Raw genomic sequence first — 20,460 nt, forward strand, 5'->3', positions numbered from 1 at the left:
AGGAGCTATGGGCCGCGGCCCGAGCACACGCACCGGGGCGGCGGGGAGCGGGGCGCCGCCGGCACAGCCCTAGGAGCACCCGTGTAAGCGCGGGGAGAACCCGGGGTTAACGTTTATTAACTCATCTGAATAACGCAGGATTCCAGCGGCCGCGGAATGGCAACGCAAGTGAGGGGTCACGAGGGACAGTTTACAGTCAGTGGGCGACTCCGAGTCAGGAAAATCAGAACTGAATGAACTCCATGGACACGCTTATCGTGAACGGTGACCAGAGGTTACAACACAACATGCCCTAGAAAAGGCCATCACGCACAGCTGCTTCATCACGGGGAAGCGCTGCCGTTTCAGAAGCGCTGCCTGCTGCAAGTCGCTGTACATTTGCCAGGCTGCCGCTCAGCGAGGAATTCTTCGGGAATTCTTTAAGGAAGAGGCGCTGTTCCTGTGAGAATGCATGTGACAAATGTAAAGCGAATAACCCAGAGAGCTGCGGCTCCGGGCTCGAGTGTCGGGGTGAGGCTGCAGGAAAGGACACTGAAAGAATCCCAAGAGCGTTCCAAGAGACTGTTTTCCAGAAGAAATCGGGCAGCACTGCTGCCGTGGTGCACAGCAACGGGCAGGCCGGTACCTGGGGTGTAATACAAAGAACAGAAACCCTCATTTACCCAACACGAACAACAACAGAGAAATTCCTCATATGACTGGAGCAAGGAAAGGGCAGACAATAAAGAAGTTGGTTTGTTTAATCGAATAAAGACCAACGATACTGCATACAAAAGTACACAAGATCAACCCTGTGCAAACAAACTCCATGTAAAAGAGGATTACTGTGCTGCCACAGAACAGGTGGGGCTCAACCAGCCACTAATAGCTTGGACACGTGTCAGAAATAACAAGTTAAAATCCTCTCAGCTGTTAGGGTCACACAAAGTTCTCCCCAATAGGAAAGGCAAAAGCCTGTGAGCTTTCAAAATGAAGCTCCATCCATTGGTGAAGGTGTTCACATGAGAATGGAGCAGGGCAACCCGGAAACCGCCTCTATTTCAATTTCAGCAAGAGGAGGAATCTGATGCAAACCCCTCTGTTTTCTGCCAACTACAGTGAGAGTTTTGAAAGCATAACTACAAGACAAACCACAGAGCTCCACGGCTTTTACTGAAGGGATAGGAATAGAAAGAAACAAAATATCCACAGACATCACATACACAGTGATGAAAAACATCTGACATCTCACTCCCGCTTAAATCTCCAGGGATATGCCCCAGGCAGCCAGTCACCTCTAGGAACGTGACCTGAAGTAGGCTAAGACAAAACAAGCACACAATAGTGAAGACAGGCTTCTTCAGAGGCTCTCTAGGAACACATTTCTGCTCCTGCAGGAACAGCTTGCTACAACAAACAATGTGGAAGTGTTAAGCTTGAGCTAAAGACTTTGCAGGAACTCCAGTGGTAACTTCCCATGAGAAACTCTTTTTCCTATAAAGACCACTTTATCCTTGCTTCTAACTCCACGCTGCGGTCAGAAGAGTGGCAATTACTAAGAACCAGGTCATTTTAGTTGTTAGTTTTGTCACCAAAAAGTCCATTTGAATGGTTTTGTGCCTTTTTTTTTTTTACCAAAACTAATTTCTAATACTTAAGGTTTTTTTAAATGAAAAGTTAACCTTTAATCTTCCATCTACCACAAAACAGAATTTCCTTCAGAAAGAAAACTTAAGAGCAGTAGAAACTAAGATCAGCCTCAGTTTATGGTTAATGTTCCTCCCTTTAGTGACCTCTCTTCCATCTGTGTCACAGATAGCTCTGAGCTTCTTTACATAAGCAGAAATGACAGAAACAATTTGCACACAGGTCACAATTATAACCCTGAGTTTCTAAAAGACAGCATTTTGTTGAACTTTTAGAAATAATATCAAAATATTTCCTCATAACAGAAATACACAATAAAATACGAGAAATTAAAATAGTAAAATGGTTTCTTATGGAAATACAGAGATCCTGCTTCCTTTGTCACCACAGTTTTTCAGTGTTTTTTACCTCTAAGCAACTGCAGATGGTGAATTCCACACTCCATTTATACAGTGTAGGTACAGGTGTGTACACTTGCATTTCAAAATTGTCAATGCAACCAGGATGCAATATTTCCATGCTATAGTTCAGTAGAAAAATCACTTTTCATTCCTAGCTTTGTGGTCAGAAATAGCTGCTCGTCGCTGCCTTGGGGCATGGACTCATTGCTAGAGTTCCCTTCAACTAAACACATACCAGAATAAGTCACTTGTTGGGAGAGTAGGAGCTTCCTTCTTCCGGCTCTATGATACACACAAATGATGGAGGGTGCAGGCAACACAGAGTAACACCCAACTACAAATATCAGTTATGTACCAATCTCATTCCACTGCAAGTAAGTAAATTACAGTGATGGGTCTATGTTTTCACAGTATTTTGATGGGGAGGGAGAAAGGAATGGTTTTCCCACAAGACACTGAAGTTCTTTCTTTAATACAGGCTTGTATGTTACTTGCAGCCAAAGACAGACAATAAAGCCCACATTTACCACGTTATATGACATTAGGTCCTCTGTTTGGTCCACCAGTTTCTCGGTACATCCAGGCTTACTGGATTCTTCCCATTGTTTTCTCTCTGCTTGAAGTCCCAGGCTTGACCTGCCATGAACTCAAAGGTACTGAATCAGCATCAACAGTTGAAGAAACAACCACTTTCAGGAAGAGTTCCTTCTTCTGAGCTATGCTAGGTTGGAAGAATGAATGGCCACATTAATCATACGGTTCCAAATCCTTGGAAATCAGTGGCTCAGTATCTTCAGCTGTACTTTGTGCAGACTGGGGGGCTGCAGCTGCCAGGCTGTGTATAGTCTCTTGCTGATGCTGCTTTGCCTTGTTATATAGTAGAACTCCAATTATCACTAGGACAGTCCCAATGGCTGAGAGGCTTGTGATTTTGTTACCAAACACAATAATACTTAGCCAGATTGACAGTGCATGCTTCACAGTACTGGCAACACTAGAAAAGGAAAATAGAAATTAAGGCCAAAGAAAGCTCTCATATCCCACATACAAGTTTAAGACTTTCAGAGTTTAGGACCAGGATTACCCCAGATGCCCTAGGGCTAGCCATACAGAAGAGCAATTATTGAATCAGAATTGTGCAACAGCCTAACAAAGGTGCTGATATCTGACAATGTAGGTGGAAGCTGCCTTTAAATTACACATCATTCAGTAAATACAGCTTGAGACGTGTCATGCTTCAGAAAATAGGGAGACAGAAGTAATTGCTCACATTCTGTACTGAAGCAAATGGCAGCTTCAATGTTGGATCTAGTGTTCCTCATTAACCAGCTTTAAGGAATGGCTGTTAAACCTGAATAGAATATCCCTGTTCCATAAGCAAAACAGCATGGCTCAAATGCTGCTCTCCTCACAGCGAGGGAGCAAATCACAGTGCTCAAATCACTGGGAGCAAATCACAATTCCCATCCAGATGTGGAAAGTTTTCTTCTTCACTTGATGCATTTACGCATTTCCATTATTTCTTTCTTTGCACAATACTTTTACTGCCTAGTTCTCAAGAGCAATACTAAGCAAGAAAAAGAGAAAATAAAACAGTGTTCCTGACACAGGAACAGTTTTACCTGAAAGTCACAGGAGAAATTTTTCCCATCAGGGCATAGGCTGTAACACTTTGTAGGTGGAACAAGACTCCGTCTATTAAGAGAAGTATGACAATATCTTGGTTGTAGCTGAAACTCCTCCCACTTTTCCCAATCACAGGCACATCCTGAACAACAAAAAAAGAGGAATTCAAGAGTTTAGTTTATAAACAAATCTAAAAGTGATTTCCCATTCAACTCATTATAAGCAGAGAGTTTTACAGTTAAATATCAGCAAAACAAAACCTAACCCCAGTTGCACATTCTGCTCACAAGTAAAAAAAGAAAACATAAATCTATGTTACCATGAAAAATATCCAGGCTGGAATAAGCATAACCACTGCAGCAGCACTTGTGTAGAACTGAAGCTCTGGGGCTCTGCAAAGGGAAAGAAACAATGATTAAATGATTAAAAGCTTCCTTTTTCTTAGAGCTGAAGAAAGCTGCATCATTATTGTATTTACAGGTATCAAAAGTAATAAATGCCATTTACCAAGCTTTGGGGACAATCAATTTAGCAGTCCCCTGCAAAGATAGTGTTTTGCTTTTTGTGTTGGCCGAGATGAAGATAAAAGGCACAGGCCTTCCAGACCAAGACTAGCACTTTATCCTGTGTTAAAGTACATGCACACAGCTATAGGTGCATTTTACCACAAGTTTTTTGACTCCTGGCTCATTCATAGTTAAAACATGAAGTGAGTTCTTAAGATCATTTCTACATGCCTAAAAACATTAACGGATGGTTTACGGTAACAGAGTACTGAGTTATTTCTGTGCAAAGAGAACTCACTGTGGGTATGCTGAGAGTTTTAGTCAGCTATGAAACTCAAACCTGCTGCAGTGGGATCTGAGGATAGGGGAGTTTTCTTTCCCTGATAAAATGATCTAGGTAAACAGTCTAAGAAAATCTTGGTGCACCATAATCATAAAGACATGGTTTCTTACGCAGCCCAGATTCCATCTATAAGCAACCCTGAAATATTTTTAATACTTACGAAAATCTGTATTTATCTCCACTGAGTAGTTTTTTGGAAAAGACGTTCTGCAAACTGGAAAACACAAACAAACACCATTTACCTGTATTTTAGCTAGGACAGATAATCAGAAAGTTGTTTCCCATAGATGGGTAGATAAGTTTGCCACACATTATACAACTACAGAAAGAAGTTTGGTCTAACTCGTTTAAACTAAGAGTTGAACTATTTTTTAATCGCATTAACGCTAGCAGATATGATAGAGAAACTCTATCTTCTGTTAAAATAACTTTAAATACTATCACTATAAGGTAGTGTACAAACCCAACTACAAGCAACAATTGTCTTCTATCTAAAAAATATCTTTTATTCTACATTGTGAAACTGTCACTGCCTTACCAGTCCATGATGTTAGTAGATAAAGCTGCCGAGAAACCTAGAATGTTGAAACTGATTTCAGTAGCTGTACACAGAGCTAGCCCACCCATAACAGGAATCAGGGAGAGATTAACCAGCAATCCTGCAAGGGAAAGGAAAAATTGAAATCTGAGTTTAATTCCTGTACCTCCAGTTACAGGTACCACATACTGTAGTTTTTTGAACGCTTAAATTCCACCTTAATTTCTTTAGTTGAAAGAGCGAGCAACTTATGTGACTGAATTTTAAAGCACACAGATCTTAGCCAAGAGCAGGGTGCTCTTGCAAACAATATGGGACATGTGCTTACTGATAAATCTCCCTTGGAGAAAGAAAATGGATCTTTTTTCACCAAATGACAGGAAAAGAATATAATCTCCCTGCTTATTCTGTGACTGAATTAACTCTTCTTCCTCTGGCTCATTCCAGCCTTCTGCCATTTGCATCACAAAGCAATCTATATGTGGCTTCTGTATTACTTCTATGGCTTACATCTTGTAAGATGCAAAATCTCTTCAAGCAAAGAGCATGAGAGTGCAAGTGGAAATCACATCTCAATGTGAAGTACTCACCAGTGTATTCCCCCAGTATCATCCGAGACATGATAACAGTAAAAATAGGTGCAGAGCTTTTCACAGTTTCTGCAAATGAAACTGCCACATTCTTCAAGCTGACAAGACCCAAGACAACTGTTGCAAATCTGCAGTGGAACACCACAGGAAATGAAGCAGAAAGAACAATGCTTTAAGAGCTACTCTTTGACATCTAGAATAAAAAAAGAATTGCATTATAATTTCTTTAGGTTCAGAAGAATGATCTCTAGGAATTATTTACCCACTTACCTCATTAATCCAACAAACAGCATTATCATGATGAAATTGGGTGGATAAGAGATGCGTGTTTTGTGTTGATATAAGCAGCATGGAACAAACATTTTGATACAGCCGATGAAGGTGGTTGAAAGCATCTGAACAGCACCTAAAGAAAGATGAGAGGGAAAAACAGCATAAATCACAAGATTTTATTTTCTGTGAAAACCCACACTACCCTCCAACACAGAAAAAGAAGTGCATTTTGCTCTATGGCTCTTAGCTCTCAGACACCACCTTTCAGGAAGCGGAGGAAAGGACAGTGTCAGATTCCCCTTCACAGGCTGAGATCACAACTCTTGAGTTCCCAGCCCCAAGATCCAACCCACACCTCCTAACTAGGTCTTTTTCACTTCAGTTGAACCATTTTGTCTGTCAATTTTATATTGGAGGAAGTGGTATTGTCAAATATCTTACTGGAATTAAAGTGTAACAGAAATATGGTTACCTAGCATGCTGGGCTCTCCTTCCAGTAATGAAAGGATGTATTTGTTAAGAAAAAGGGTGCAAAAGCTGAAGAAAAACCACAAAGTGAGGTAGATGAGAGCATGAGAATTCCAGATGCCCAAGTCCGACTCAATGACTGTGGTCTCTGTGATGGTTATTTTCAGCACGTTCTCCTCTGGCACACTGTCACTCCTAGCAATTACAAACTTCTCACTCCTGTTAGCAAAGAGTGAACCCAAATGAAATAGTGATTTTCCCTTTGGTTTTTCTTCAAGGGGGGGAGGATTGGGTTCCTCTGGTGTCTGAGCACTTGTCACAGTCGACATGCTGACCTGAAGAAATCAGTACTTGTCCTTAACACAAACCAACATTGACTTAGCACAGAACGGCACTTGGATGAAACAAAACTATCATGTGCTCAGTGTTTCGTCTCCCATGGCCTGAAGAAGTGTACTTGGTCCTCCAAATTACATCTTGCATAAAGATGAGCTTCACCTCCTGTTTTGTGTGGTCTATTCCATTTTTTCTGCCTAGAATGAAAAAAATAGAGAAAGAAGTAAAAAAGCATGTAGCTCTGAACATAGTGACATCTGAAATCCCTGATGCAGCAAAGATACCACATTTCACCTGCAGTTTACAAAAGCTAAAAAAAGACTTCAGTAGCTTGTCTGTCAGACTGGAGTTTGCACTCCTAATATGATCCCAAGACTAAGCACAAACTTAGATAAGGGAGATCTAAAACAGCATGCACAAACACAGAAGACCTCACATGTCAACACAGCCTTTTCAATTACAATGAGCTCCTCTTCAAGATTCTACAGTTTCTTTGATCTCAGTCTAAGGTCTTCTTATAAGAAAAATCTTCACAGCCCAGAAGATCTGGGCAGGAGCCTGTTCCCTTAGCACTAACTGACCTGTTATCAACTGGAGTCAATAATCAAGGACTGTAAGTTCTAGTAATCCTAACCACAGTTATCCTGGTAAATGTGAGCTTGCAATTCAATATTAGTATTCGCAATAATTCTTAAAGCCTTTTTAAAAGATCTGACAGGAAAAGGCATCAAATCATTTGCAACCACGGGTTTCTCCTTTTGTAAATTACCTGAAGTATGACCAGTTACAGTAGAAGAGTACAGGGACTAACAAAAACGTACAGTGACCTTTACTCTTAAGTCATGTAATGTTAGTTGGTATCATAATGCTAACAGATTCAAAGTCCATATTAAGAAAGAAAGAAATTGCATGTGAGCAGCTTATCTACAACACTAAAACACACCATTGGCTTTCCTGCTTCCTATTTTGCAGTCTGTTTTCAGAGCAGAAGAAAACAGGACGAGTCAGATGAGAATGGATGGACAGGACCTCTTCTGCTCCTCAACAAACACACACTAGGAGAAACTACACTTGAAATACTTTTATCCAGAAAGAAATTTGCTGGATAAACAAGATGGAGAATGTTATGCAGTTAAAAAGTAACCACTGGAGGGGGATCACTGGACGTCTGGGAAAAGCTGCCTGAAATGAGATCATAGCATCATAACAGTGGCAACACAAGAAATAATCAATGGCAAGCAAAAAACCAAGAGCTATAGCGAGAGCTGCTGCTGATTTTGTCAGCATGTGAACAGGATATAGCATCTCGAAATAAATCATAAATATGTCCTAAAGAGTTAAACATAGTGCTTCACTTTTGACTTCCTAAACAGCAACTACTTTACACTGAAATTTTCCATCCCTCTGGTTCTGTTTCTGGTATTCCAGCCATGCACAGAAGGTTTCCACCCCATCCCCTTAATTTCTTGCCATTTTACCAGGAAATCAAGCCAGCAGCATGCTGAGGTACAAGCCCCTCTGACACACTCATGTTAAAACCATATACTTGTATTAAAAGCCCTCCACATTCAGAACAGTTATCACAACTTTGTAATACTTTTTCTGTTTCTGCTACTCAAGTAAAACCAAAAGCACTTATGCACAATGAAACTCCCACCCTCAGCAGCACTGGCATCGTATTTGATAGCACTGATACCACACATGGCAGGAAGCACAACAGCAAAAAAGAACACCACTACACACTTAAATTACTGACCTGCTGTCTGAAATCAACTGGAAGATCTTAAATGAGCTGAAAGAGTTCTCCATCTGGAACCAATTCTGTCATCCTCCCTTAAGACCAACCTGCAGCTGATGTTTACCAATAGACGAAAACGTGGCAGTGGTTGGTTCTTGGATGACACATACAGAATCAGTCTTGCAGCTCAAAAGAACAGCGTGCAGAGTGTTTTGCACTCTTCCTTGTATCTTCTCCAACTTTTAACTATGTTAGCAATAAGAATGTTGCGTTAAAGGTGGAAAAATACAGAGAATAAGCTTGGCAAGAGATAAACCCAACTCAATATTGAATTGTGTCAATGTGATTATCACCGACACATGTCAATTTTTAACCCTGTTTTTAAAGAAATTATCGAAAATTAAGAGGCTCCTCCATCCCCAACCCCTGCCACGGGCAGGGACCCCTTCCACTAGAGCAGCTTGCTCCAAGCCCCTGTGTCCAACCTGGCCTTGAACACTGCCAGGGATGGGGCAGCCACAGCTTCTCTGGGCACCCTGTGCCAGCGCCTCAGCACCCTCACAGGGAAGAGCTTCCTAATAACTAATCTAAATCTCCCCTCTGTCAGTTTAATGCCATTCCCCATTATCTTGTCACTACAACAGATCTTAAAGTGAAAAATAAGATGGAAATAGCCCAGTATTTCTCGCAGTCCAGCTGTACTTCCAGTCAGTCCTAAACCCTTCCCTGCCCTCACCGGACCGGGTACCGGGCAGACCCGCGGGTGTTCCGCATCCCGCAGCCTTCGGGGCCGGCCGAGCATCCCGAATGGGAGAGCGGCTTCACGGCGGTTCAGATCCCGTCCCGGGAGCGGCGCTGTACCTCGACCTTCACACTCGACTTTCCTCTGCAGAGCGCACCTCCTTTGCATGAAGCAGCACCGATCCCCGCCCACCTCCTCCGGGCGGGCGGATCTCCCCCTGCAGCACAGCCCGGCCCCGGCGCTCCCTCCCGCTGCCAAAGCCCCGGCGCTCCCGGGTCGCACCGGGCGGAGCAACCCCAGCCTCGGGCAGCGCCTCCGCCGCGCAGCGCCCCCAGGGCCGAGCTGCGGGGATGGGTGATGGGTGATGGATGGAGCGGGCGCGCTCCCGGGAGCCAACAGCCCCCAGCGGGCAAAGCGCCTCGCCGGCGGCCGCCCTTCGCCGGGAGCGGAGCCGGGGCCCAGGCCCCTTTGTCACAGCACCCGTTTGTTGCCCTGTCGCGACGTGCGGACAACGGGGCGCCATTTTGGGGAGAAAACCACCACAAAAGAACAGTAAGCACAAAGGAAGGGAGGTTACAGGGGACGCAGCTCCGGGAGCAGCCGCTTGAGCCCACACACGGCTCCGCCAGGCGCTTCACTCGAGGCCTGCCCCTCACACCGAGCCGGACGAGAAGCACCGGCCCGCCTGCCCCTGACGCGGCCGCTCCGCCCGAGGAGGGCTCCGAAGCGTGGGGCACAACGGAGCGGCGCATCCCGCTACCCGGGACGGGGAAGTGACGTCCCGCGCTCGCCCGGCCTGCCCCGGAAGTGCAGGCGCTGCCCGGAACCCGCGCTTGGCCGCCGCAGCCATGTAGGTCCCGTTACCGTTACCGGAGCGGCCATGGAGGGCGCCGAGGACAGGTAGCGGCGGGAGCTCGCGGAGCGCCATCGGCGGCGGCGGGAGGGGAGGCCGGGCGGAACCAAGCGCTGAGGGGAGGGTGGCTCTCGGCGCTCTCCCGCCCCGTTACCCGGGAGGGCGTGGGCCGGAGAGGGGAGGGGCCTGGGCTGCTTCTCCGCCCCCTCCTCCGGTTGGTACGGCCCACTTGTGAGGGCGCAAGTGGTCCCTGCCGGCGGGGCGGGCGGTTCCGGTGATCGTTCCCGTTCCTCTTCCCATTCCTATTCCCGTTCCCATTCCCATTTTCTCTCCTTTGCAGCGGCAGCGCAGCCCCCCCCCAGCCGAACCTCACCCCCCGGCACCGGCAGCTCATCCCCACGCCCTGTGGCCCAGTGAGTACACCGTCCCGCGGTGACTGCTTCCCCCGGTAAAGGCATCCTGAGAGTCCGAAAGAAGTCAGGGACGTGAGGGCAGACGGGGTTGATGCCCGTTAAAACTGTGTTATCAAACAGGCACGGGGCTGTCGGTGCCTCGGTCTGACCGTGCAGTGACTCGAGCACTGCCGTGTTCTCAAAACCAGCTGGTTTTACTTAAATAAACCTGTTTAACAATGACGATAAACCTGTGGGTTCCAGTACGCAACACGCAACTCATCAAAAGCTCCTGCATGTGCAGAAAGCAGCATTCCTGATGTCCATGAAAAGCACGGCCATTCAATGCTGCATGATCCCAATGGAGCGGGAGCTCAGCCCAAGCTCCCAGCAACTCCAGTGCCTTTTTCCTGTCACTGCCAATCCCACATGGAAGCGAAGCAGGCATTGCTGACCTGGTGCCATCTTTTTAGGAACAGCAACTAGTTTGTACTGCGTTACATGTTTAAGAATGTTCTTCCTTTACAGATAAAGCCTTGTTCAGAGCTCTCATTTCCTGTGAAGATCTACTTCTGTGTCACTATCTTGTCTCTGCTGAGTGTCATAGGGCTAACCATAGAGACGCTTGTTCGACAGACTGAGGAAGATTTCACCATTTCTCTTATTCAGTTAATTGGAGTTGGTAAGAAACACACTGTTTGTATTTTAAAACAAATACATTTTCCCCCAGGGTAGTAATTAAGCAACTGAAGTTTCTTATTTCAGTCCATTTGGCCTGATGCATTCCACATAGAATCTTCTATAGCTCAGTGCTAAGAAGCTAGATGCTTTTCCCACTGTGGCTTTTCCCAGTGGTATTTTAGTTAAAGGACCATTAATAGATGTGGTGTCATTCACAGTAGATTCATGTGTGAATAGTATGAAGAGATACTCAGGTTTTAGGAAGCTCTCCTATAATTTGCTTTCTCATTGGCCTTTCCTCAGGCAGATGTGGCAATGATTTTGCTTTCATTTTGCTTTCAGACCACTGTCACTTCACGTAAAACATAGTGAATGTTCAGAGCTTACCATTTTCCATCTTAATGTCTGTGCCATAATATGCTGGGGAATTCAGAGATATCCAAGCTCCAAGGCTTGTCATAGAGCATACATCTTCCAACATGAGCCATGCTTATACTGAGTTGTAGTTAGCTTCATGGCACCTTCTTACACGGCAAGAAACCAAACATACATAGCTTGATCTGAAAAAGAAAACATCAAGGCATCTCTCTGTGTTAAGTTCCTTCAAGGATGTCGCTTCACCTGAAGTATTTTAATAAAAGAGAATAAGGACCTTGTTTCTTTAAAGCACTCTTTTTGTCTGATCATTATTGTCCCACTGGAAACAAAAGCCAAACTTCCTTCGGTATTTCCCATTAGAGCTTCAATAGAAACGGATGTTCATATTCCTGGCTCCATTTGCATTAAGTAGAAATGAAACTTAACACTAAAATAAGTACATCTATAAGTATTTTTGGGAGTCTTCTTCAATGGCTTTAGGAGTTCTTGGCTGTTGGCTTGCTGGCCAAAACAGTGTAGAAAAGAATAGACTATGGGAGTACTTCCTACACTGGGAGTGTAGGAAGGAGCAGGGCACACTCATCATCATCAGTCATTGCTTCCCAGCTTTCATCCAGAGGGAACAAAGACAATAGATTTGTTCTAGATTCTATAATTAGCCACATCCAAACAATACTTTTATCCTAAAACACCATTTTGATTAACAGCTTTTCACACAGGACTCAGCCTTCCAACACAAATTGCTACATTAGAACAGAGCATTGGTGCTTCCCCTCTCACATGCTGGTTTTGTTAGCAACCACTGTTTTGGGCTTCAAAGGAAAATGAAGAACCTTTGTCATAAACCAGATGAATCCTGTGATGTTATAAATGGGCAAGTTGAAAGCATGCTTGCTAGTCTGTTTTTCCCCCTCCTACCTTCCACTGATTGGTATTTTATGCTGCAATGCACAGGCAGGAGGACATGCACCCCTCTCACAAACCTCTGGTTTAAATCAGGAAAAGGATTTAATGTTTTTTAATGTTTTAATGTTTTTAACACATTGCTTCAGATTTCAAAGCTTTAATGTAAACTGAAGTTGTTTCAACATTTTAGTCAGTAAAGATACTATCATTCATTGAACATGTTAAAACTGTGATTTGCCTACCTTGAGATTTTGAGATGTGTAAGTTAACCTCCATAAGCATGCAAACCCCATGTTTTCTATGGGGCAGACAGACTGACAGAACTGATGATAGCTCTTTAAGGAAAAATAGAGGCCCTGGCTGTTTCTTGGATTTACCACTTGAGATATTTACTTTAAAGAGGGTTTGGGATTTAATTTGTTGAAAACTGTTCACTTACTAAAACCAAAGGGATGTCCTTGACTTCAGAAATGTGCATTTGCTGTCTTTAAAAAAATCTTAATGCTCATTAAAAGTTGAATTTTCCAATTACTTGTACAGTCTTCCTCTGATTTAGGAGCTCAATTTGCAAAACAAGGGAATACTGACTTAAATCTTCCTGAAGTCATAAGCATGCCAAAAAATCCCATGATTCACTTTATGATTTCCCAATCATTTGCAGTTTTCTCAATTGCTGCTAATAAAAGTGAAAAGAACCCAAAAGGAAGTTCTTTCACTGGAAGGTTTGTTTAGAGAGACTGACGTTATGATTTTACCTTGAAAACCTCTACAATACTTTGTCCCAGCCTAGCAAAAGGAAATTGATGTGTAGAATTAAGGAAGTAACCCTGTGGAAAAATAAATCTATTGTTACTTTCTTTACGGTAAGAATTAACTAGTGTTTGCAGGAGCATCCTAGATAAGAACAAAGAACTGATTCCTGCTTTTATGAAAGGAAAGCCTTTTCCTTATTTAAGCTTTCTCAAAACAATGTGGACTTCAGCAATGATAGCAATGTGTTTTACAAAAACATAACTCAGAACTTTCCTGAACCAGTTCTTTCCTGGACTATAGCTTGCAGGTGGGGTGTTTCAAAACTTCCACAATAGAAATACACCGTTAAGAATCCAGTTTAAGTTCCGTTCAACACACAAGCCATTTACAGTGGTCAGAACCACACAAACAATGCTGTAAAGGTACGTGTACGAGTAATAAATTGCTTGTTAGTCACTTGAATTACTCTCACTGGGAGGATTATGCAATTACAGTTCTTAATAAAAATGCTGTTGCTTCATTTAATTCAAATACACTATTCAACACAATGTTCAATAGAGTATTAAGAGTAACATCCCATAGCTGCCAGTTTGGATAGCACAGATGGCTTTTTTTGCATGCTAAACACAGGGGAGTCCTCATTTTAAATATGTGATTCAGGCTCCTTGGTAAGAATAATGACACTCTTGCCTGAGAAGCCCAAGTTACAGTTTTAATACTTCCATTTTGTCATCTGGATTGAGCACATTGAAAAATTGCACCACGTGCAGTCTCTGTTCACCTGGTAACTACTGCCCTTTCTTCTCCTTCCCAGTGTTCTGTGTATACTATGTGACTAGAGGAATCCTGCAGGAGAATCGCCAGGAGCTCATCGTCTTTGTTCTTTCCATCCTGCTAGTGATGTTTCGGTCCATTGTCAACTTCACAGTTCTCTCTGCTGAGCAAAAGCCAAAACTCCTGGTTAGTCTCCTTCTTTCAATTAACTTTTCTCCACTTTCTGGGTTTGAAAATCTTAGAAAAGCGAGATACATGATAATATAAAAATCAGGCTGAATTATTCCTATCACTGAGTAACAAAATGTGCACTCCCACAATTGCAACTCTGTTTCTCTGATCTATTCTATGGGCTTCTTTATGACAGTATCTGAAAGTAGCATAAATGTCAAATAATTTACTCACTGCATGGCCAGTCACATCCTTATTTGTCTCTCCCATAAGGCCCGCTTCATTCTGATCCTCCTGGTTGGCTCCTTTGATGTGATCTGTGCCATCATCCTCATCCAGAGTCAAAGCATGATGGCCTTTCGAGTAGGGGGTGCTCTAGAAAGCCTACAGTCACAATACTTCATGATGAACCTCTGCTTTTCTATGTTGACCTTTGATCTTCAGGCACAGGTACAGATCTCTCTCCCCCGGGTTCTCTTCTCTCCTGTTGAGAATATCTTAAGACTGCCTAGTTTGTGTCAGATATTTTTTTGATGGGCTGTATGGTCTCAAACCAGTAATTTTACCAAATCCTTGCCTCTTCTCCTTCAGCTCTGCTTGTGTGTTCTTCTGATAAGCCTGCATGAGATCACCCTTCTACATAACATCATCTCAGCAACAGGGGTTCTTTGGGCCTGCCTGAAGGTGTCCATCAGCATCATCGCAGTAAGTGTTAAGTTAACAGCAACACTAGCAAGTCAACAGTCAGCTCCTGAGACTGCTACACCCTGAGCAATTATCACAGGCTGGGAAGGCACAGCCATCCCATTCTACATAACACTGCTAACTGGAAGGGCTCCAGAATGGATCCCAGCAGAAAACAAGAGCACCAACAATAATGAAGTCAGGTTTCTTATAAATCTGTTTCTCTCACGTAAGCATACAGGCTGAAAGATCACACTGTCATCATTCCTTTCTCAGGGACATTGTTTTATTCTCAGTCCTTGATCACCTACTTTAATGAAACCTGTGGGATCACAGTGTCTTCAATATTTCTACCTGTCTGACAAGATTAGGTGAAACTGCCAACACTCCTCCAAGTTGTTAAGAAGATGGATATACAGACACAGTGAGACTGCACAGGCCTTACATCCTTAGGAAACCTGATCAAAAAGATGAGTGGTCTTTTACTGGGGCAGCTTCTTTCAAGGTCAGTGACAGTTTTCAGGTTAACATAAGGATTTCTTCTGCCAGTCAGACAACTTCCTCTGATACCTTGAGAACTCTGTTCCAAGAGTGATTGCAGAAGCAGGGGCAAAGTACATCAGATATGTCAGTCTTTTATTACCAGGAAGGAGTTTAGGGGGATTGGGGGTTTGTTGGTTTGTTTTAGGCTCCTGGAGTATTTGCTTTAACCATTCAGGTAAATTGCTGACTTTGATGGCTTTTCTTGCTAAAAATGGAGATAGCACCAAGCACTGAGCTTTTCAAATACATTGGTAATGTTAGGCTCCTTGTATACTTTTGTGAAGCACTGGAGCTTTGCTTTCAGTTAAATTGTAGCGTGTGTGGACAGAAGGGAGGAATCAGAACCAGGTCTATTTTCCTGCTAGGATTAAAATGTAAACCTTTCAGCTACTTTTCTTCCACCATCAGAAACAAAGTTGATCTGACCAGTTGCTATTCACAAATTCTTTGCTTTGCCTTGATTTGCTTTCAGGTATTAAAAGAGACACTTTCTTTAAAGAAAGAGGTGCTTAGTTACGTAGTCTTCTGTTTTAACATATTAGATATTCCTTATGCAATAGGAAACATATTTCTTAATAGTTCAAGTAGTAAATGTCCTAGGGATAAGTACATGTTCTTGCCCTTTGCTCAAAACCGCCCATGTTAGAACCACTTGAAAGCTACTTTTTACCCTGTCTAGGTACATTACTCATTTATCTTCTGGAAGAAGTTAACAGCTTCATGTCTAATTAGAAATAGGAAGTGCATAATTATTAAATACAGCATTAAATTAGTGGCAGCGCCGCGGGGCAGCAGGAACTTCATGACTTTCATGAAAGTCTAGTAGCTTAGCAGCCAAGGTAAAAAAGATTCTGTCTCAGACTAGAGAATGTAGACAGCTTGACAGAGGGGTGACAATAAGAACTCCTTTTCCTTACTCTGTTCAGACAAGTTTTCCACAATTAGCTCCTTGCAGGTGATGCAGCAGTAAAGAAACACACATTGTGGTCTATTTTGGTGCTCTCAGAAGCTGCACCTGCTGTGAGGTTATTGGGTAAGAAAGTTATGAACATATACATAATCCACCAGAAAATATAAGCATAACAGAAGGGAAAACTTGGGAATGCCTCATACCCAGTTGTTTCTGGTACCTGCAGTACCTGAAAGCAGAGCTAAACCTCATGTGCCCTTATTTCTGAGTTGATGCCATTTCACAAGTGGATTATTTAATATTTTTAATTCTATTTATGTATGTGCTCGCCCATTTACGTTAGTGGATTTTCCTATCTCCATTATTTCTCTTTCTTCTCCTATTAATTACTAATTCTCTCTTTCCTCCTCTTGTTTCTCAGCCTTTATTTTTACTTTCCCTTTTGGTCTTATCCTAAGAGGGGCACTATGCAGTACCACAGAAAATGGGAAATAGTAGTAGAGGTGGCAGAGAACAAACTCCTTTATGGGAGGGATAATTCCCTTGATGCTTTTGTAGAAGTTTGCATCTTGACCATTGCAGAAGAATCAGTACTGGTCTAGGGGGGAATCTGTGATTGATCAGATACATCAAATCTTATCATAGCAGTGGTGCTGTCACTGCTTTCATTCCCAGTGACTCAGCTGGTTTTCTTTCCTTTGTTCAGACTTGCCCTTCCAGTTTAGGAGAGCTGCAAGCTGCTACCTGCAGGAAGGTCCCAAGCTTTGTTGTGAAACAAAGTTTTCCTGACAGTTAAATCCTCTTGCTTCTCCCACATTTGGTTCTCAGTGACTTCTCTGTGGTAGAAACAAAGGTGGAGAAAAAAGTCATAGAGGACTTTCAGTCTGTTAGCGATGAAAATGTTAGTTTGTTGAAGTCTGAGCAAATCCAAATTATGAGTACATCAGTGGAAAACAGAGACCACATTTCCTGCTGCAAACATAGGTAAAGAAGGCAAGTGGAGAGCAAAGTTGTAACTGAGAGCTCAGCTAGACCAACACTTCAAATGCTATTGAAAAATCAACTATATGTAGCCTTATAGAGCATATAGCAAGTTATAAACCTGTATGTACTTCATCTTATTTTACAGATTTTAAAAGAACTGAAGCCTCTAGTGTGGATTTTTCTGACTCAGAACATACCTGAAGTAGCTTTTCTCATCTACCTGCTTTACACGGTAATTCATCCAACTTACTTGCTCAATAATGAGAAGCAAGGCTCAGGCCTCTTCATTACTGCATGTTCTACCTCTTCAGGATCAGCTTTTCAACACAGGAACCAGGCCAAAGTGCTCTTGAACAGATTAGTCAGAGGGAGAGGCTCTGGAAGTCTCTGCAACTGGCAAAGTGTCCAGAATGATTAGGGAAAGATACCACAAGATCTTCCAGTAGAAGATACATAGCTCCTAAAAAACGCCTCCTCTCCTTCACAAGAGGTCTGAAGTGGTGCCAGAGCATCTGACCATCTGCAGGGCCTCAAGTCATTATATTTGAAAGAATTTCTTAGGCAGCATCTCCAGTTCTCCATCCTGATTGTAGCCAAAACAAAAGACAGTGTAAGCCAAACAAACTCCAGTGTTAGGCATTTTTTTGGCACTGTATTAGTGATAAAGCACTTATCATTAGGACACCCCAGCACCTCCCACAGCGCATAGGAAAGGAGGTAAGGAAAAAGGGCAAGGACAAGGCAGATTGTTCATTATGGCAAGGATTTGAGTGCTGAGAGGAGCCAATGTTTTTCATTCTTCACAGAAATAATCTCCAGATACTGATAAAAGTCCATCCAGTCCTTGGGGTTTTATTTATTGAAGGATGTAGTCAAATCAGGCTCTTCCAATTACTCATGTGCCTGTTTGATCTAGCAAAGCACAAAAGGACCACACTCTGTCTTTGATGGCTATATATGTACTGCAGTTAGGAAGAAAAGTACAGAGGATGGCTTCTGATATAAGAATAACATAACAACTTGAAAGTAGCTCAGTCTCCTTCCTTTTTTGCATGATAATGAACACACAAGAGTGACCAGCAAATGAGGACATGGACATGCAATGCAATACTTCTCTGTGCTAGATCTGTAATATAGTCACTTCTCCAAACCCAGTTATTTTAGCATCTTGATTTGGGGTACACTGTTAGGTTTGCTAACAGATCAAAGGAGTCAGAACTGGGGTTTTTTAAAATCTCATCCTGATAATCACTAACCCTGTTGGAGCAGTGATCCTTCTTCAATGCAGCAGATAGCTGCAGGATATAAATATTGTTGCTTTTAATTAAAATTTGCCATTTTCTCTGTGTTGGATCACAGGTGAGGCAATTACTAACATCATAAGCACAGTAATCAGGCCAGCAGGGAATGAAAACGGGATCATGAAGCTTTCCACCCCAGACACACATGACAATAATAGTACAATGACAGCTAGGGAACATAACTCCATTCTGTATTTTACAGCAGAAACAAACTGAGATGTAAGATGAAGTCTGGTTTCTTTATCTCCAGTTTAACTGCTTGTTCAATCTGGGCACAATACTGTTTCATATGACTTCAGTGATGCAGAGGTATAATGCATTTAGCCTGCCGGTTTGCAGCCAGGGAATCATGTCATCAGGAAAGCAAGATGGTTTAAAAGTGATTGGGTTTCCCCCCCCCCCAGATACTATCTAGTGACTCCTTTCACAGATTTAGGGTTGATCGCATTTTATGGCTTCAAGGTTTTGTGGCACTAGGTGTTAATTGCTGTATGTCTCTGTTTTCCTGCAGGTGATAAGAGAATGGGGCAAAGGGAATTCATACACCCTAGAAGCTGCTTTCATTATCGGCTCTTTCATTTCTGTTGCAATAAAATCCGTTTTGTTTTGGGCACTGGTTCATGTCTACCGCAGCTTTGGGCAGGGGCTGAGAGAAAGAAGTAAGTACTTAAAAGTTTCACTTCACTATGAAGATTAAGTAGAGCTTGTTGAGCCAGGAAAATAGAGATAATCGCAACAAGGCAGATCCCTAATATCAGTTACTAGTGCAGCCTTAAAATTTACTGGTGTGACAAAGTTCAGAAGCTTGGATGAAATGTATGTGATTTCTCCCTGAAGAAAACTGGTATAGTCAACCTATGCAAGAACTGCTGCTAACCAGGAAAAAAAGACCTGTGTGGAAAAATCCCTTCTATGTAAGATATATATAATTTTTCTTCTTTATCACACTGTAAAATTAACTGCCTTACAATAATGAAAAGAGAGATAGTAAAGTGACCTAGAAATCCACTATTAAACTACACAAACCTTTTACATGAAGGACATAAATGCTGCTAGGCACTGGTTCTTGACTGATCTTCTTTCTTCCCACAGTGTTTTCTTCCTATGGAAGGATCGACTCCTGAGCATCCCCCTTGTGTCCTATCTGCAGCTCTTACAGAGTGAAATCACAGGGGAAGGTCTGATCGAGTACTTGCATTTGGAATGTAAGACAATGGGTCTCTTTCACAGAGATAGAGGAAGTTGCTCAGAAAAATGTCTATACATTTCTTGGTTCATATTGTGCTATGGAACTTTAACAGTGCAGCTGGTAACTTAGTTTAAAAAGCAAAGTGCTCTCGGGAAATTAACACTAATCCTCTCAATTCAGCGAGTTCTGCTGACAGGACAATGCATCTTTCACTCCTTGTTTTCCTGACGTTGCTTTGTAACCACAGGAGGTTCACAACATGCATGTGAGTAGAGACTGATGTTAATATAAATGCTGTTTTCTGGATATACACAAACATAATGAAAATAATTTGCACACCATCTAACAGACCTGAGTCTGGAAGTGGATCGTCCTACCATCATTTCTTACCTCAGATCTGTTGCTGAGCAGAAGTCAAGCCCCAAAGCTGCTTTGGTGGCAGCTGTATTCCCTGACTCCACAGCTGCGTGATGGCTTAACCCCAACAGAATGGCTGGGGCTCTTCTTCCTCATCTGACTTCAGAATACTTATTTTTCTTAAATACCAGTTACACCTGAAAACTACCCAATGTAATCTCATGCCTCCCTATAGTGTATCTAACCAATGTGCCATTTCGTTCACCACTGTGACTGTTAAAATAAGCCTTTAATATTGTAATTTAAAAGTTTGGTATTTTATTCATTTGAACCTTTAGCTACTTACTGGCTGTCTATTTTTTAATAAAGTATAAGCACAGTTTGCACACGGATCATT

At 42.7% G+C, this 20,460-nt stretch overlaps 2 protein-coding genes and 1 long non-coding RNA gene across 5 annotated transcripts; 1 reads left to right on the plus strand and 2 right to left on the minus strand.

Moving 5' to 3' along the window:
- Positions 1-724: 724 nt before the first annotated feature.
- On the minus strand, positions 725-10,227 carry SLC35E2B (solute carrier family 35 member E2B). Of its 3 annotated transcripts, none has more exons than XM_061450297.1 (10): positions 10,058-10,227; positions 8,464-8,691; positions 6,376-6,904; positions 5,901-6,036; positions 5,631-5,758; positions 5,041-5,161; positions 4,663-4,716; positions 3,973-4,045; positions 3,650-3,795; positions 725-3,021 (listed from the first exon to the last, which is right to left on the minus strand). In XM_061450297.1, the coding sequence occupies exons 3-10, from the start codon at positions 6,698-6,700 to the stop codon at positions 2,775-2,777; spliced, it is 1,230 nt and encodes a 409-aa protein (XP_061306281.1). In that variant the 5' UTR covers positions 6,701-6,904; positions 8,464-8,691; positions 10,058-10,227; the 3' UTR covers positions 725-2,774. The 3 variants fall into 3 exon arrangements, with proteins under 3 accessions (XP_061306281.1, XP_061306280.1, XP_061306282.1); XM_061450296.1 differs by having other exon boundaries at positions 10,052-10,227; XM_061450298.1 differs by having other exon boundaries at positions 6,376-7,889; positions 10,052-10,227.
- Positions 9,895-20,445, plus strand: LOC133267749 (uncharacterized). The gene is made up of 9 exons (XM_061450299.1): positions 9,895-10,087; positions 10,381-10,453; positions 10,961-11,114; positions 13,965-14,110; positions 14,369-14,545; positions 14,687-14,800; positions 17,362-17,448; positions 19,029-19,176; positions 19,610-20,445. Exons 1-9 carry the CDS (start codon positions 10,068-10,070, stop codon positions 19,639-19,641), a joined length of 951 nt encoding a protein of 316 aa, XP_061306283.1. The 5' UTR covers positions 9,895-10,067; the 3' UTR covers positions 19,642-20,445.
- LOC133267750 (uncharacterized) lies at positions 13,965-17,367 on the minus strand. The gene is made up of 3 exons (XR_009742843.1): positions 16,240-17,367; positions 15,597-15,680; positions 13,965-14,084 (listed from the first exon to the last, which is right to left on the minus strand). It is a non-coding gene; the product is annotated as an uncharacterized LOC133267750 (long non-coding RNA).
- Positions 20,446-20,460: the final 15 nt, after the last annotated feature.

The sequence above is a fragment of the Pezoporus flaviventris genome, unplaced genomic scaffold (genome assembly GCF_033815535.1).
Source record: "Pezoporus flaviventris isolate CSIRO_AGI_PZ_B2104156 unplaced genomic scaffold, CSIRO_AGI_Pfla_v1 ptg000009l, whole genome shotgun sequence".
Classification (NCBI taxonomy): domain Eukaryota; kingdom Metazoa; phylum Chordata; class Aves; order Psittaciformes; family Psittacidae; genus Pezoporus; species Pezoporus flaviventris.